The sequence below is a fragment of the Talpa occidentalis genome, unplaced genomic scaffold, assembly GCF_014898055.3.
Source record: "Talpa occidentalis isolate TD23 unplaced genomic scaffold, MPIMG_talOcc4v2.1, whole genome shotgun sequence".
Lineage (NCBI taxonomy): Eukaryota > Metazoa > Chordata > Mammalia > Eulipotyphla > Talpidae > Talpa > Talpa occidentalis.
The window spans coordinates 116,368,802-116,385,960 of record NW_026555331.1 but is presented as its reverse complement, the minus strand read 5'-3'; the positions used below and the strand labels follow the sequence as shown (position 1 = coordinate 116,385,960).

The following is a 17,159-nucleotide window of genomic DNA, read 5'->3' as shown; positions in this document are numbered from 1 at the left end:
CTGCATTTCTGGGATATTCTAGGTAAATAATACACTGCTCAAGAGAAGCAATATTGCTTGAAAATACCTCCAAAATACAAAATAACTTTTTACATAGGAAATTGATGCAGACAGTAGAATTACAATAAGCATCATACATGAAAGTTTACTTAGGAAGCAGTTTACTGTAACAGAGATAATGGCATGCCACTAATCACTACATAATTTCCAATATTCAATAAATCTATGGAGGTTAATTGAATAAAGTTGATTATAAGCCAGAAGTTGCTTTTTAATTGACTGCCATGTACAACAATTATATTTTGTACTGCTATTTCATGTTAAAAACTACATTTTCAACACAACCACTCTTTAAAACACTTAAAAATATTGAAAATTTTGAATTTGCTAAACTGAGAAAGTAATTTTTGTGTGACTAATGACTCCAATCCAAATCTCATGACCCTAGCACTGATTGTGGAAACAGCAAGTTCTCATGAAGAAAATATCATAGACTACGATTTATAATTGTGCCTGGGGAACAACGAAACAATGGGAACTGATCTAGTGAGGAAGGACAATCATAGAGAGACTTTCAACAAAACAAGATACCGAGTCATTTGGGACATAAATATTAAGTAAACAAATACACATAGTCGCAGGAGGCTAAACATATTGGCTCTCTAGTTAGTACTAAGCAAGAACAGTCCCAGTGAGAACATCCTTAATTAAAATCATACCAAAATGTTCACAATAACAATTTCCTAAAACTATATCCCAAAGATAATTCAATAAAGAATCATTCCAATGAACTATTTGAGTTGTCATGACTGTGCATAATTTTAAAAATGTTATCATAAGAAAGGCTGCATATGAATCCAATCTTTTCCTTTGCATCACTTTTGTGTAGATACAGAATAGAATAATTTGCTTCGAAATATGCTAATATGTGCCCTAAAATGAAATGCTATACTTCAAACATATTAAACAAAGTAATGGATGAACCCACTGGTGCCCAAATTCTATTTTCTCTTTTTTATAAAGCACAAAAAAACTGTATTTTATTACTAGAAACTGTACAAATTACTAGAGCATAAATAAAGAAAATAGTTTCTGTGCACTGGGGATTTGATATTTTTCTAGAACTCAAGTCTTTTCACTTCTCTTCATGATAAAGAACCTCAATTTAAATCTAAAACAAAAAGAATCCTTTACAATATTTCTTTATGTGCTTGATTGCTACCACAGAAAATCTTAGGGAATATACTGAAAAAAAAGTGCTATACTTTATAAATTTAGCAGGGAAACAGTATTAAGAAACCAACTGTATATCAATATATTAGCAACAAACTATTAAAAAATAAAAATGCTATTTGGAATAGCATTTGAAAATAACATAATAAGGAATACACTTAACAAAAGTTGTCAAAAACTTATTTGAAAAAAAGAATAATAAAAATCTAGGCTCTGAATAGAAAAATGTACCATACTGGGCCTCCCTGGTGGTGCAAGGGTTAAGACGCAACCTGTGTAGCTATCCACAGCCACTGCAGCACGAGTTCGATTCCCGGCCAGCCAGGGAGCAACCCACATAGCACAGCAGACCTCTCCTGACTTGTCCACTGCTACCCTCAGCAGTGTACTTTGGTCAATATGCCTGTTCTGTTCCTCACTCTGTCTCTGGTGAATCCTCTCAACAACCCCCCCACCCCCGCCCCACACCCAGCACCTCTAGCCTTTATATATTTTTGTAACTGTAAGCTAGTACTTCTTTACAAAATGCCAAGCTACTTATTTTTCCTCACCACCAGCCCTTATATCACTTTGATCTTTCCCCCTCCCATTACTCTTAACCTCAGAAACCTCCTTTCAATTAGTGTCCACTACTTTTTACAAATATTTTACTTTGCTGAATTGTCTGCAATGTACATGTCCAATACTTGCCCTTGTCATTCTGACTTGCTTTACTACTCATAATTACCTCCAGCTCCTTCCATTTTTGCTATAAATGGCAATATTTTGTATTTCCTTATGCAGAATAGTGTTCCATTGTTTGGACATACTCTATTTACTTGATCCAACCCTCTACCAGCAAACATTTACATTGTTTCCATGTTTTAGCTACTGTAAATCACACTGTAATAAATATTGTGGAGCACATAATTATTCTGATTCACATTATTATCCTACTCCTGTTTCTGTCATTGTCTCTCCCATTTCTTCTAAAATTGACTAAACTATCATTTCTTCAATGTAGCCGACACTTCCTCAGCTTCCACACTGTACCTCCTTTGATTGGTTTCTATTTCCATCACCAGTTGTAGAAATCTTAATGCACTAATATCTTCAGGCTGAAATGTCTCTATCTTTTTACCCTCACTCTACTCTATCCCCGAATAAATAGCTTTTTTCCCTCCTGAATTTCCAGAGCTCTTCAGTTTTCTTATTCTACTTATTACATTCTCTTTTTCATTACATTTTTCAACATGTCCCTCTTAATAAATCTGTTAATTTGAATAGCATATATTTTGATTCTGCTATGTGCCTCACTTTTAATATACTAGAGATTCCAGGTAAATCACTTTTCATTCTTAAGCAAGGAAAATTAATGCTCTTGATCTACTGAATAGGAAGTTCATGTGACTTATTTTTTTTTTTCTTTTTTTACACTTTTTAAAAATATACTTATAAAACAGTATATTTAGAGCCAAAATTTCTTCATAATGTTATTTATACTACCAGTAGAAACTTACCAACAAGACAGGCATGCTGGCTAATGAACTTCTGGTCATAGGAGATAGATCAAGACATAATTATTGACTACTCCTATCGTACTCTGTCCTGTGATGGATTTGGAAAAGCGAAACATTTTGACCACAACTTTGGGTGACCATGTAACCTTAAATAAATATATGATGTCAAGAAGGAACACTGGACAGTAATTTTAGCTAGGGATTGAGGTAAGCAAGCTTCACTTTATCTTTCTTAGCATGCAAGGCTGCTGCTAATAGTGCCTATTTTTCTTCTTGCTTCCTGTATATGTTTATTTTACAAGAACCAAATGATAAGTAATTCTAAATGGATTGCATTTTGCCCTTTGGGTTCATCATTGCACTCAGAAAAGTACTATCAGCATAAAATTGAACTCCAAGTAGGAAAAAGAGTTACTGAATCAACATTTGCTTTTAGGGCTTAGTATTTTGTTTCTCTCCAGTATAGTGTATTAGTAAAATCATTAATAAACTCATGAGAATAAAGCATATGAGTAAATTTTAAGTATGATAATTGCTATCTATAACTTTCAAATTCACAAAGTAAAAATTACATTAAGAAAAGATTTTTCTAAGTCAGTCCTATTGCCATTTTGAGCTGGATAATTATGTGTTGGACAGGGGGAATGGTTTACAGTGTAAGATGTTCAGCAGCATCCTTGCTATCCATCCAATGTCAGTAGCAACTGCTCCCCACCAGTCATGGCAATTCAATATATCTCTACATATTTCCAATTAACTTTTGAGGGACAACTTTACCCTAGCTGAGAAACACTGCCTTGAAATACAGTTGAATTCCCAAACCAAAATTTCAATTGTGCTATGCTCAATCAATGTTTTTTTTAATTTGTTCATACCAGATTGGATCATCTTGATAGCTTTTATTTTTCATAAATACCTAGGGTCAAATTGAAACCAACATATTATTTATGAAGAGGTGATTGGTCCTGGTAATTTCAGAGTAGGGTTAAGATTTTGCATATCTAGCTGCACGTACATCCAAGTTTCGGTGGGTCTGGCTTGGTTACAGAGGTTATCCATAATTTTGCTAGCTGAAATCTACATTTTAAATAATTTCTTCAATATCCTGGTTCAAAATCTGCAGGCATAGGTGCTAATTCACATGACTTTCAACATTTTTTACACAAAAAAGCCCAAAATTTATTTAAATGCCTATAAATCCAAGATCTTAGGTTGGCAATTCTACATTCTCACTGGATCAACTAGAGAATAAAATAACAATTTACACTTATAGTTCTCTCCTACACATGGGCTTAGTTTTTATAGTAAATGACATAAATTCCAGTAAGAAGGTTGTGATAGAGAGAATTTTAGAAAAGGTTTAATGAATAAGAAAAGTGTCACTCAGAAAAAAAACTACAAGCCAGCTGTGCTTTGTTATGAGACTTTGCCTGAACAGCCAATCTCTTACCAGAGCATCCAGGTACACATTTGTCCACTGAACTTGTTTAGCTTTGTCTCCTGCTAAAACCATTGGTCTTCCCAGAACATCCAGATATTCCTATTTTAAAAAAAGGTAAATGTTGGAAAACTAAAACTGCCATATAAACAAAAAAATATTTCCACAGATGTAAAATAATCTAAATTTGAAAAAGGAACATGGAATCAAAATTATTGATTCCTACTTTGGGACTACATAAATGATATGTCTACATTCTTGGACTCAACAATATTTGACTTAGATTATTTATAAAATATATCTACCCCAGTTTTCTTCTAGTAATTATCAAAACGTTCTTTTTATGAGGTTCAGTCAGTGATAAGTGAAATACATTCCTTGTGAATTGTTTTATGTTAATCTAAACTATTTAGGGCTCTGTGATTTACTGGATGGAATTGTACAAATTTGAAATAATAAAGCGGCCACATACATGCTTTCATATCACAGATTTTTGGCTGAAACTCAAAACTACATTTAAACATATCAAAAAATAAATGAAATACTGTGCCAATTCTAGACATCAGACTCAAAATACAGCTGCTGTTTCATTTCAACATTCAACATATTCAGTATTCATTTCCACAAATGCCAAGTTATTCATGCTAAATCTTGACTTAGTCTATTTTGTGGATCCTCAACTATGCTTAAAATTGAGTAATGGTTTTTAAAAGGTGATTTATGAATATTTTAAAATAATATATATTTCAATTAATTCAATCTATAGCAGGCATATTTTCCACTGAATGGTTACAGAAAAAATATCTCTTTTTTGTAAGTATATTTTAAACAGGTAAATAGATCTACAGGGGTGATTTATATCTAATTTATATCTAAATTGTGACTAGTCTATAATATAATTAGTCCTTAATTTTTTTAATTTTCCATGATGTACCATAAAGAAAGTCATTTAAATGAATTAAATTACACGTTAATAAACTTTATTTTATGATTTAACATCCGAGAAGAACAATATATTCATTTTTTACCTGAGCTTTGGATGTTTGAAAACACTTTGGTGCCTTAATGCAATAACCCAATACATTGCCATGATAATCATCATTCTGCCAGAAAGGTAATATTATGGTTTTTTTTTTTTTTACATTTTTATCTCTTTTCTCCATATTGAGCATATCTGAAGCAGAAATTTGTTGTTTTGAAAAAATAATTTAAATAAGTTGTAAATAACCATACCTGAGTATTGATTCTTATAGCTCCAATGGAAGGAATTTCATAATAATAACCTGAAATATATACACACATATTTATTTATACATAACTATTATAATGAAGGGCTACACATTATTTTATGACTTTGTGTAGAAAACAGCATTTTTACTTCTACTTGAGTATACATTGAAATGTCTATACCACTGATACGTTTTAGATGCATTTTACTGTAAAGCACTAAGGAACCTGGAATAATTCTAATTATTTTTTTCAGAAATCATTAAAGTTACATATTAATGGCACCTGACAATTAATACACTTAAGTAACATTTTTGCCTAAATGTAGCAATCAGGACAAATTTTCAAATAGCATCTTTTTCTCCCCCAAAGGACAAAGGGAACACAGCCTCACTACAAAAAATTTGCATTGCCTAAGAATGTATAAAGATAATTAAAAAAAAACAGTAAGTTATCCACTCAGAAAAATGTAATATGTCACTTTCATAGCTGTTATACAAAATTCAAATATTCTTTTATTCCCAATACTTCATATCAGGTTCTATTTGATATCATTAAATAACATATATCCCTTTCAGTATCATTAAATGTCTGAATTTATGTAAAATAGTAACACTAAAGTCAAAGTTTGCTATGTTCCTGAGTGTTCTCTGTAGAAAATATGTCTAACATCTTGATTCCTACAAAAATTAGCCACACCTTGATATTAAATAATATGTAGAATAACAACTATCAAGTTACTTCTTTTCTAATAAAATGTGGCCAAGAAATCAGGTCTGTTACCTTTGTTTTCACAGGCCATCCACTGAATAGGTCCTCTGTCATAATTATGTTGACCAACTGAAAAAGTGAATACACGTACCTGGTGAAATGAAAAATAGCTGTTAGACTGCGTAAAATTGAAGGGCAAAACAGAGTGAAAAGAGAGTTGATTAATATGACAAGAAAAATGGATCCCGGTAAAACATTCAGGAAAGCACCAGAGGGAAACATAACCTATTCTGATCACAGACTTTAGTTACTAAATTTCAAAAAGCACTTGGGTACCCTGTGCCCTATCACAATATTGTGGCAGGATCATGACAAAGCTGTGATGAGTAGAAAAGGCATCTTTGGTCCAACCCAATTTCACCTGTCTCACCTAGTTAAAACACATTTGCCACTTACTTAGTCACTATACAAAAAAAGTTTCCTCTGTTTCATATGTATGTGGTTATAAATATAGAGACAGGAAGTCATTATACTCTTTATTGCTTGCGGCAATTAAATACAGAAATGGTTTTACTATTTTCAAATCATGGAAATATTTAGGATATACACATATGATTATGATGTTATATTACTTTTCTATAAAGGATAACACATTCATAAATAAGTAAATAATTTAAGTTTTTAAGATTTTTAAAAGGAATTAAAATACCAACTGTTTCTAATAGGATCATTTAAAATATTAAAATATTTTAAAACAAGGCAGTTTTTAAATTGTAGTAACTTAAACCTAAGAAGTCACTGAATTTACATCGTATAAAAGTGTAGAGCATTCACTCAACGATGTCAACAAATGTTTCATGAAATAGCTATTCAACAGATATTGATTTTAATTGATTTAGTAATCTCAGTAAACCAATAGTCTAACTTCAACATTTTAGCTCTTTCTAAAGATAAACATGCAGAAAATCACTCTGCCATAAATTCATGTTCTGGTTTGAACTATGTTAAGAGCTTTCCCCTAATTCATGTCGATTGACTGTTTGAGTTGACATTTTCTAATTGTTTCGTCTGTTTCAACTTTTGCACATGATTCCAGAGCACAAACCTCAAAAGAGCTTTCACATCTGTTCTCTGTCCTTTCACTGGAATGGCCACACAGAGATCACATCATAACAATCTCTACCCAAAAATGTACATTGAGGATGTTGCTGTTTCACTTGTAAAGTTTTATGTGAGCCACTCGTAAGCCGTGCAGGTTTACTTAGCTAGTTATGCAGAAGCATTTGGTGAACACATCTGAGATTTAATCACCTCAAATGGCAAGGACAAATGACTGGTTATAGGTGACTCACTCTCTCCCTCAAAATGCAACCATTTCATTTACTTTCTTTCTACAATTGGGGCATTTTGAGGGCTGTCTATATAATTCAATGTAATGTTACTGCTAACATAGATGAACTTACTTCTTTATGGAAACATTTTTATAAGCAGGTTGGCCAACCTAACTGATAATTCAATTAAACTGCCATACCTTAAACAACAGACATGAATTCAGGACAAAGAAAAACTCCAGATGCTCCAGAAAGCATTTGGGAATCATTCCTTCACAGTTAACATTTGAGAGCATGTCTCAAAGTTCAGTTTCAAGCACTGCTTTGTCTAGTTTTTCTTGTTGCCACAATAATGTTCTAGTAAAACATTTCCACAAATGCTTTTCAGTAAAAAGGAGTAAGACTAAATGAATTATATACCTATCTCTTTAAAGGCAAGTATTTCTAAAAACACAAAATCTACACTTTAGACATACACTGGTGATTATTTAGACTGATGTTATCCATAAGGTAGTCCAAATAAACTCAGTCAAGTAATAACTATTAAGAAAAAGTTTGCTGTTTTGTTTTACTACAAAAGTTTCACCTAATCCCCATGGTTTGGGGAAGCCCTCAGAGGATATTCAAATTAAGGAATTCAGGATCATGGCTGGGGACATACATACATTCTGTTATATCTTAGTTTTACAAAATTTTAAATAAACAAAATGTTTGCCTTCTCTTCTTTTTGTTCATTTTTTCATGCAGATCTTTGACTATTTGAACATATGTTGCATCAACTGATTGAATCTTGCCCAGATTATAAAAATATATAATTTGTACCTCTTAATTTCCATCTGCCTTAGTGTAAACATTTCAAGACACTATTTTCCTCTCAATCATTACTAAAAATCCTAAGAGTTGGGCCTCCCTAGTGACACAAGGGGGTTAACACACAACCTATGAAGCTGTCCACAGCCTCTGCAGCACGAATTGGATCCCCGTCCAGGGAGCAACCCATATGGCACAGCAGACCTCTCCTGTCTCGCCTGCTGCTCCCCTCAGCAGTGTACTTTGGTCAATCTGCCTGTTCAGTTCCTCACTCTGCCTCTGCCTCGCCCCCCACACCTCTGGCCTGTACCCCAGTTCTTGTATGCATAAATAAATAAATCTTTTTTAAAAATCATAGGAGTTACAAATGCTGCCTTTTTATTATTTCTGCCACTACCTTATTATCACAAGCTTTATAAAATCTTTCTACTACATCTAAAATTCTTATTTTTCACTTAGTGGATATATAAAAATATGTGAATGCATATATTCAATAATTTTATAGATTTTTTTAGAATTTTTTAAAATGATTTTATAAATTTATATCTGGTTAACAAAAAGTTTAACAAAATCAACTAAAATTTTTCATTCTTTTTATAACAATGAAAAAAAAATCAATATAAAAAATATTTTGTTCCCATTTGTCACATACATGTTGAATTTGGCTTTGCCTTACAACATTTTAGCTAATTACATAACAATAATTTGAAACATTTTTTATTTCATAAGCATGCACCATGCACATTGTATGGTACATGTACATAAATAATACAATTTAAAGATTTTTGCACATCAACTTCCCGCTTGAAAGTATAGACTCTCTTTATTCTTGTATAGTATACTATATTACTGCCACCCTGTGGAATAGCTAATGAACTAACTCTAAAATTCTAGATGCCCAAATCTAGAGATGATTGCTACCTCCTCATTGTTCTCATTTTCCACTTCTTAAAATTAATAGTTCGTGTTTAGCTATGATTTGGGCGTAAAGGAAAAATAAAGTCATTTCTAGAAATATGCACAAATTTAAAAATCACTTTACATTCTCACAGATGTCTCTTTTTAGTGTTATTATTGAATTTGCAGGGTCCACTTAACAAAATAACATATAAAACAACACGGATACTTTATGTGTAATCATATAAGCTATGTATTTCATATAAAATTTCAATTAAGCAAATTATTTACCATAGAGCAGGTACACAAGGTCAATTTATTGAAGGAAAAATTCCTTCACTCAAACCTATAAATTATAAATTTATAATCATAACTAGATTCAAGTAACACATGCACACTGGAAATTTCAGTGGTAAGTGAAATGTTGCAAAGAATTTTGCTAAATGTTCCTGGAAAAAATTGTATAATTTTTGCTAGGTGCATACTTCAAAATGTTCACCCAAAATAGGCATATATACAGCCAATAGATGGTTTTGAAACTATTGTAGTAATGCTATTACTAGATCTTTTACAGAAATAGCATGGCCATATAGTATTGAATAAACCATGGACTGGATTAAACAATTCCAAAGCTGTACTATTATATCTATTTCATCTATTGTACTGCCTACCACCATAAAGGAAATACTTATTAAATAAAAAGAGCAAATGGCAAAATGGGTGATCTCTCCTTCAAACTAGAGGGTGCTAAGATGAGCTTTGGTGCTACCTGACATGTAATTCATTAAAATAGAGCAAAGCCAAAACTGTACCAGTCATCATTTCATTATTTGGACACTTCCATTATATTTATAGCATGGCAAATTCCTAATATTTTTATTTTATGTCACGCATATTTGCTTAATAGAGTAAAACTTCTGGCAAATGTAAAGGATACTTAATAGACTTACAGTACTTAAATACTGCATTATTCCTGGAGAATGAAAAAAATTCTCTGAATTCCTGACCAATTCTTAAATGCGCATGTTCACAAAAGCATTAGTAATTTGGGAGTATATCCAATAAAATTAAATTTAATACAATTAAATATGTTTATTATTAGCTGGAAATTTATATAATTTTGCCTTCAGTTATTTCAAAAGCCATTTTTCCTCTGAACAGAACACTAATTCCAATAATCTAATTAGCTATAAGCCTGGCCTACTTGATGAGAGAAAACTTAACAGCAAATTTGTTTATTTAAAATGTTTTACTGATTTTTTTTCCTCACAGTACACCACTGATTTACAACTATATCCTACAGTTCTGAACTTCTGCTAATCTTTTCATTTTGTTTTGTTTTGTTTGTTGAAGACTAAAATACTTGTCTTCAATTAAGATTTTTCCAAAGCCACAGGGTCAACCTATTTTAAAAAGCCATAGGAATTTCTTGTTTCCCAGCAGAACCCAGTTACTGGAAACTGTCACCTCAACAATTATCAGTTATGCAGAGTTCAAGCTTAATTTACAATAGGCAAATCTCCAAGGATTAATGGAAATGAGACTCTGAAGCAAGGAAGCCAATAAAACTAGAATAAAAACTTGCTATCGAAACATGTTAGAAAAAATGATGTCAGAAACCCTTTTAATAATTTACTATGTGTACTAAAATTTTTGGCATTAAGCCTATAACACTAGATTAGAGTGAATATTTTAAGAGAAAATTCTACATTGCTTCCATAATTCAAAAATGTACCAGAATCCAGAATGTTTGAATAACCTGTATCTCTAGTTTTGTAGCATTATGAAATAAAGTGTCAAAATCACCTTTCACAATTTATTTCATAAAACCTCAAGATCTGAGAGATACTTGCTGTCTGCAGAGTTTTGATGGCTTTGTTTAATCCTCTTGAGCCTGTAAGGTTGTGAGAAGCCACGTCCCTTTGTGGTTAAGTCTTGCTGCCTGATAAGGAAAGCTCCTGGACAGGCAAAAAATGATTGGCATAGCTTCAGGGCTGCTCAGGAGAAAGAGAGACACAGACAACCCACCAGGGGCATTTCACATGAGGTTATAAAATGTGGACTGTGTGGATCATTTAAATTTTGACTCCACTTATTATCTGAATGACTTTTAATATGGTGTTTTTCTTATTTCCAAACAGGAATGATGGTGATGAATGCTTTAATTATATGATTATTATACATGAAATGATACATGTTGTACATGAAATGATACATGTAAAAAAATTAAGTATATGTTGTACATGAAATGATACATGTAAAAAAATTAAGTATATTACAAATTATAAGCTTCATAAATATCTTCTATGGTAATGAAGATAATGATGCCAATAATGGCTATAGCATCTTCTATAGCCTAAACTACCAGATTTCAATGAGGCAACACTTTCCACTAGTAGGATGCTAGCCTCTCATGTCTTAAAGAGAACTTAATTCAAAATAACACCCTTCTAGAGTAACCATTTTGATTTGCATTATTACATTTCCAATAAGCTTTAAAAAAAATGGGGCCAGTATTGTCTACTGGCCCTTGGGTTCATGTGAGATGGGACTACATGACATCCCTGAGTGACACAGGCAAGAATTAATCAATGACTGCTGAATTATTCAAGCAAATAACACATGATTTTTAAAAGGAAAAGTTTGTATGCACAGTCTTAAAGAACCGAGCTGATATCTCTCTCTCGTGTCTTACATGTGAAAACATAAGAGGTGTGTGCTAATTTGGGAATTAGTCATCTTCACATTATAACAATGTAATTTATGGTTTCCCTTCCCTCTGCATATGTTGATACGATTTGATAAAGAAGGAAGAAGCCACAGGTACAACAATTTGCAAGTCTGCAAAGACTACTGTCATCAGAAAGGTCAGAAAATAAGCTATATGCTGATTGGTTTCAGATGTTATTCTTGGTAATGCCAAATACTTCACTGACACTGATAATGAGGATATCCATAAAAAACTATGTGTCAGGCTGATGAGGGTAAATGAAAAGGTGCCATCAGTACAATTGTTCTTTAGTTAAACTTAAGCCTCCTTTCATGTAAGATTACATATGCAAGAGTAGAAAATCAATTTTACTCTACATTCCAAATATAAAGAAAAAAAACTATTTTTAAAAGAAATAACAAAGCTGTTGAGTTTTTCTAACATTTATGAATTTCTTACAGTTAACCTTAGGAACACATTTGTACCATTTTTACTGATATGTTGGACATATCAGTAAATATTTAGCAACTACTGTGCATCAAGCACTGTGCTAGTCCCTAAGGATTCAGTGGCAGGTCTACACACCAACACAACTCTGACTTCATAGAGCTTATTACAGAGGGAATTAGTTGAAAAGTGAATAAAAACAAATAACAAAATTGGTAATTTGGGAGAAAGAGGATGCAGAAATAGAAAATGATAAAGAAGTGTCTGGGGATAAAGTACTGACCATCTAGAAAGACTGAGTGAGGATACCTCTACAGAGGTGTATGGGAACAGACTTCTGATCAGAAAAGGCAGCAGCCACCGAAAGAACAGAATAGAATCCCTTTTCTGTTCTGGCTTAACATCTTCACATAAGACAGGGGCATTCTCAATGCTGGGTGAAACAATTCTACACAGAAATATTCAAGTGTGTTTTCTGCACTCTAAGATTTATATTGAGTAACATACTTTGTGTTTCATGTAAAATTTTACCTCAGTCTCATTAGATTTGCTTTATATAGTAATTTAAGGACTGAGTAACGTCTACGGGCATACAATTAATACAAACCTGAAAAGAATGTATCTGATAAGATTTTCCTTAACTTAGAATAAAATTAATATTGACAACTCTTTCTCTAAGAGAAAGAACTATAAATAGCCATCAGAAAGTAGAATACAGACCCAAACATATACATGCACAAAACATAGCTATAGATTCTAAAGCTGAAAATCATCTGGAAACTGTTGAAAATATCAACTATTAGAAACAAAACATTTTACAAGTAGTGCACTATTGAATAATATTGAATAAGTCTATGGCCATACCATCCTGAACATGCCTGACCTCATCTAGATAGTATTGAATATTTTACAAGTACAAATTCCTTTCATTACCATGTGCCTGGACTTTCTTTCCAAAGGCATCATTCTTGCTTGATAGAGAAAGCAGGCATTAGAAAGATCAATGAATTATTTCCCATCAATTATTTTCCCTACATCTGTTGAAAAGTTAATGGATAATTTTCATTCTAATTATATTAAACACACACACACACAGAGATTTAGGCATTTGTGAAAATTGTTGGATTCTTGTAGATTATGGTGATACTTGGGCAGCGGAATACAGTACTTCCAAAAGATCAACAGTAAGGTAAGCCAAAGTTATTTAAAAAAAAAAATTCTTCAGGTTATATCTCTATCTATTTTGGATTATCAGAAAAATAGAAAAGACTGCCATTCATTTTAAAAAAATTAAAATACTACATCTAATGTTGGACTTTACAACTTAAGCTTTTGTATGTTTTTACTTTGAAAATTAGTCCACATCTATCATATGCTTCTTTCCCCCCATTCATTCTTCCAAATCAATTTACTAGTTATATTGCAGTTATCATTAATTTTGAATACCTTTTCATTTTTGGATTAAGTATGAGAATTAAGCTAAGGATCAAAAAATTACTTTTTAGCTGTCAGGACAACTGTTAAGTGTGCTTTTGCGAACCAGTCCACTTGCTACTTTACAGAAAGTCAAGTATCTTACATTTTGCCAGGCCTGGGAATTATCTTTCAACTCTGGGTCTGGTTTTACTTTCCTTTATTCATTTGTTTGGACTCTATCATAGAGTTCATTTTAGTTTTGGCACCATTTTAAGAAAGTCTCATATATATATATATATATATATATATATATAGGTGAACCCTGAGGAATGGCACTGCTTCAGGTAAAGATTAGAAAGTAAATGTATTTTAATTTGCAACAGCTGTGTGACGAGATTAACATGGATTCAGTTTTAAAGCTGTACCTATCTATAATCAGGTAGGTTAAATCCCAAGAGTAGCATATTCTGCAAAAGAGCCCAAACATTTTGTTCTAATTCTCAAACCTTTTGACCTCATTAAATTGTGCTGTGTATCTGCAGCCTCATTCATCAGGCCTCCGGATATAGCTCATCACACCTACCTGGGCTGCTCTGAATGACTTCTGATGTCATCTGGATGAAAAATGAGTATAAGTGATGCATTCAGCAGCCACATTAAGGCCAAGTAAGAGGCTTGGGGGAAAAAGTAGGATTTGAAGAGTAGGTTTTAAGAATTTATCGAACTTTCTTTATGACTTTATAATCTAGTATTTTAAGCTACAATTGAGCTGCTTTGAGCATGCCTTAACACACATGCACAATTTTTAATGTACTGAAAGTTTCTATTTTACTAAATCTATCAAATTTTATTTTTACACACTGGATGTTTGATAGATAATGTGGCTAATGAAATTCTGAGTTGACATATTTGTAAAGAAATGCATGTTAATTTTGCAGGGAAGGCTGCCGTAGCTATCCATAGATGACAAAGATAAACGATTCTCTTTCTTATCAGCATCCATGGAATGCCAAGTTCTCAGACAGGGTAGGGGGGTGCAAGGTACAGAAGTGTGGGATGGAGGGGACATTATGAACAGGTCTTCAATTCATGCCCCAGCATGTGCATTCATATTTAAATATGGTGCAAAATCTCTTATACACTCATTATTTTAGTATGTACATTTACATAGCATGTGCATGCTTATGCCCTTGACATAGACAATAACTATATAAATGCTGTCAAATGATTGTCCACCATCAAATATTTTCACTGTGAGTCGACACAGAACATATAAATACCAAGAAATTTCACGTTTGTGTACCAAAACTTCTCCCCTGAATATTAGAAAATGTGGGGAGTAACTGAGCTTCAAAGTAGGATGTATACAAAATGCAGGAGAGCGATGTTTCCAAAATTATAATTCCAAACTGTCCCATTCATAAACCTGTAGTTTGTACCTTCTCAATCTCTCCCCTTTCAAGGATCTCCATCAATTTCCCTTTCCCTGTTTTGCATAAATTCACTTTCCCTGTCTGTGTGTCCTTTTTCACCATCCTTTACCATAAACTATAGATTAGCAATTCTATCCTACAAATACATGTGTAAACACATGTCTGTATACAACATGACCTTGAATTGAATTACTGTTCACCACTATTTCTTAGCAAAGTTGGAAAGACTTTAGAAAAAAAGAGTGGTTATATTCAGATTTCCACTTCATTCACTTCTCAACCACCTGTTGGCTTTTACTTATACCATTTTTTAAAAGATTTATTTGTCTATGCATACAAGAACTGGGGTGTAAGCCAGGGGGTAAGAGGAGTCCCCAGAGAGAGTGGGGAGCAGAACAGGCAGATCCACTAAATTACACTGCTGAGGGGAGCAGCAGACAAGGTGGACAAGGCAGCGGACAAGGCAGGAGAGATCTGCTATGCCATGTGGGTTGCTCCCTGGCCAGCCAGGGGTTGAACTAATGCTGCAGTGGCTGGAGATAGCTTGATAGAGCTGTCTTTAACCCCTGCACCACCAGGGAGGCCCTACACCATTTTATACAAGAGACCTCATGCCAGAATTACTCACAAAGTCCCTTGGTCCTGGAGATACAGCAGGAAGTTGTATCTACCTTTATGGTAGATACAGATATGTGAATATATCACGCTAGTATCTCAGAACTTAGCTTCAGCCAAGTTTGAAATTATAGAAATATAGTATCTGATACCAAGAACATCTTAATTTTTACACAGGAAAAAACTAATAGTTAACTAAAAATCATTAAACTAAGCACTGTTTAATTTTCAAAGTCACCCTGAAAAAAGTGTGTGTTCTGAAAAACAAGTCAATATATAATAACAGCAGGACTTTTGAAATTCAAAGACTTACTTTGTCTGTTTTATAAAAGTGAATGATATAACTCATTTATTATGTAGTTTAGTATGTCACAAAATGCCTTTGTTTAAAAAGCGGAGTTTCTTAATAGGTGAATAGGTAAGAACCAGTGTTTCAAAGTAATATTTCAAAGTAATAATATTTAAATTGGACAGTTTCACGATGTAAACATAGAAAAATGGTTTTAAACTAGTAAATTCTTCATTTATTCAATCACTTGAACAATTTATGAAAATAGAGGGTAAAATACAATTGCTTTCCTCATGACAAGAAACTCTTTGTATTTTAAGAAAAGAGGGGAAAAAAACACAACTTATGACATGTTCCACGATAAGTTAATGTGTTAATTTAGAATAGTTTTGGAAGAGTGAAAAAAAAAATAAAACTGCAGGTTAGATGAAAATAATTTTTAACATTTTAAATTTAAATTTGTTTAAAAATAGTGTACACCTAAAACCAAGATATAGCTTAGGCACGGATACTGATATAGAATGTGAAATTCATTACCCGTTTTTTTTTTTTTTAAAGAATCTCTTCCTTTATAGGAGATGATATATTAAACAAAAATATCCAGAGGTGATGGTTTGGATGGCATAACAATGCAAAGAAAGATGATTTATCTAAACTTACATCCACTGAAAAATTATACAAGTAGTAGAAGCTGCACTTATATAATTATACCAGAAAAATTAATATACTTAAAATTATGATTAAATTTAACCTAGCAGAAAAGTCTATTTGGGGCCTCCCTGGTGGTGCAAGGGGTTAAGTCTCAGCACTACCAAGCCACTGCAGCACAAGTTTGATCTCTGGCCAGGGAGCTAACACACATGGCACAGCAGACCTCTCCTGTCTCGCCCACTGCTCCCCTCAGCAGTGTATTTCAGCAGATCTACCTGTTCTCCTCCCCACTTTGTCTCTAGTGAAGCCTTTCACCTCCCACACATCTGGCCTATACCCCAGTTATTGTACCCATAAATAAATAAATCTTTTTTAAAAAGTCTATTTGATATAATGAAGATTATTAGAATTTTGGGATAAGTGTCTTTTATTCTATTTATAGAGGTAGTTTT

At 32.8% G+C, this 17,159-nt stretch overlaps 1 protein-coding gene across 4 annotated transcripts in view; it reads right to left on the bottom strand.

The window, feature by feature from the left end:
* The window catches only part of CACNA2D1 (calcium voltage-gated channel auxiliary subunit alpha2delta 1), a 415,589-nt gene that overhangs the window by 53,825 nt on the left and 344,605 nt on the right, over window positions 1–17,159 (bottom strand). For all 4 annotated transcript variants that reach the window (XM_054692495.1, XM_054692492.1, XM_054692493.1 and 1 more), the window contains exons 13-15: window positions 6,181–6,259; window positions 5,404–5,453; window positions 4,183–4,272 (exon numbers count right to left, since the gene is read on the bottom strand). In XM_054692495.1, coding sequence (XP_054548470.1) covers window positions 4,183–4,272; window positions 5,404–5,453; window positions 6,181–6,259 — 219 coding nt within the window. The remainder of the gene's footprint in view (window positions 1–4,182; window positions 4,273–5,403; window positions 5,454–6,180; window positions 6,260–17,159) is intronic.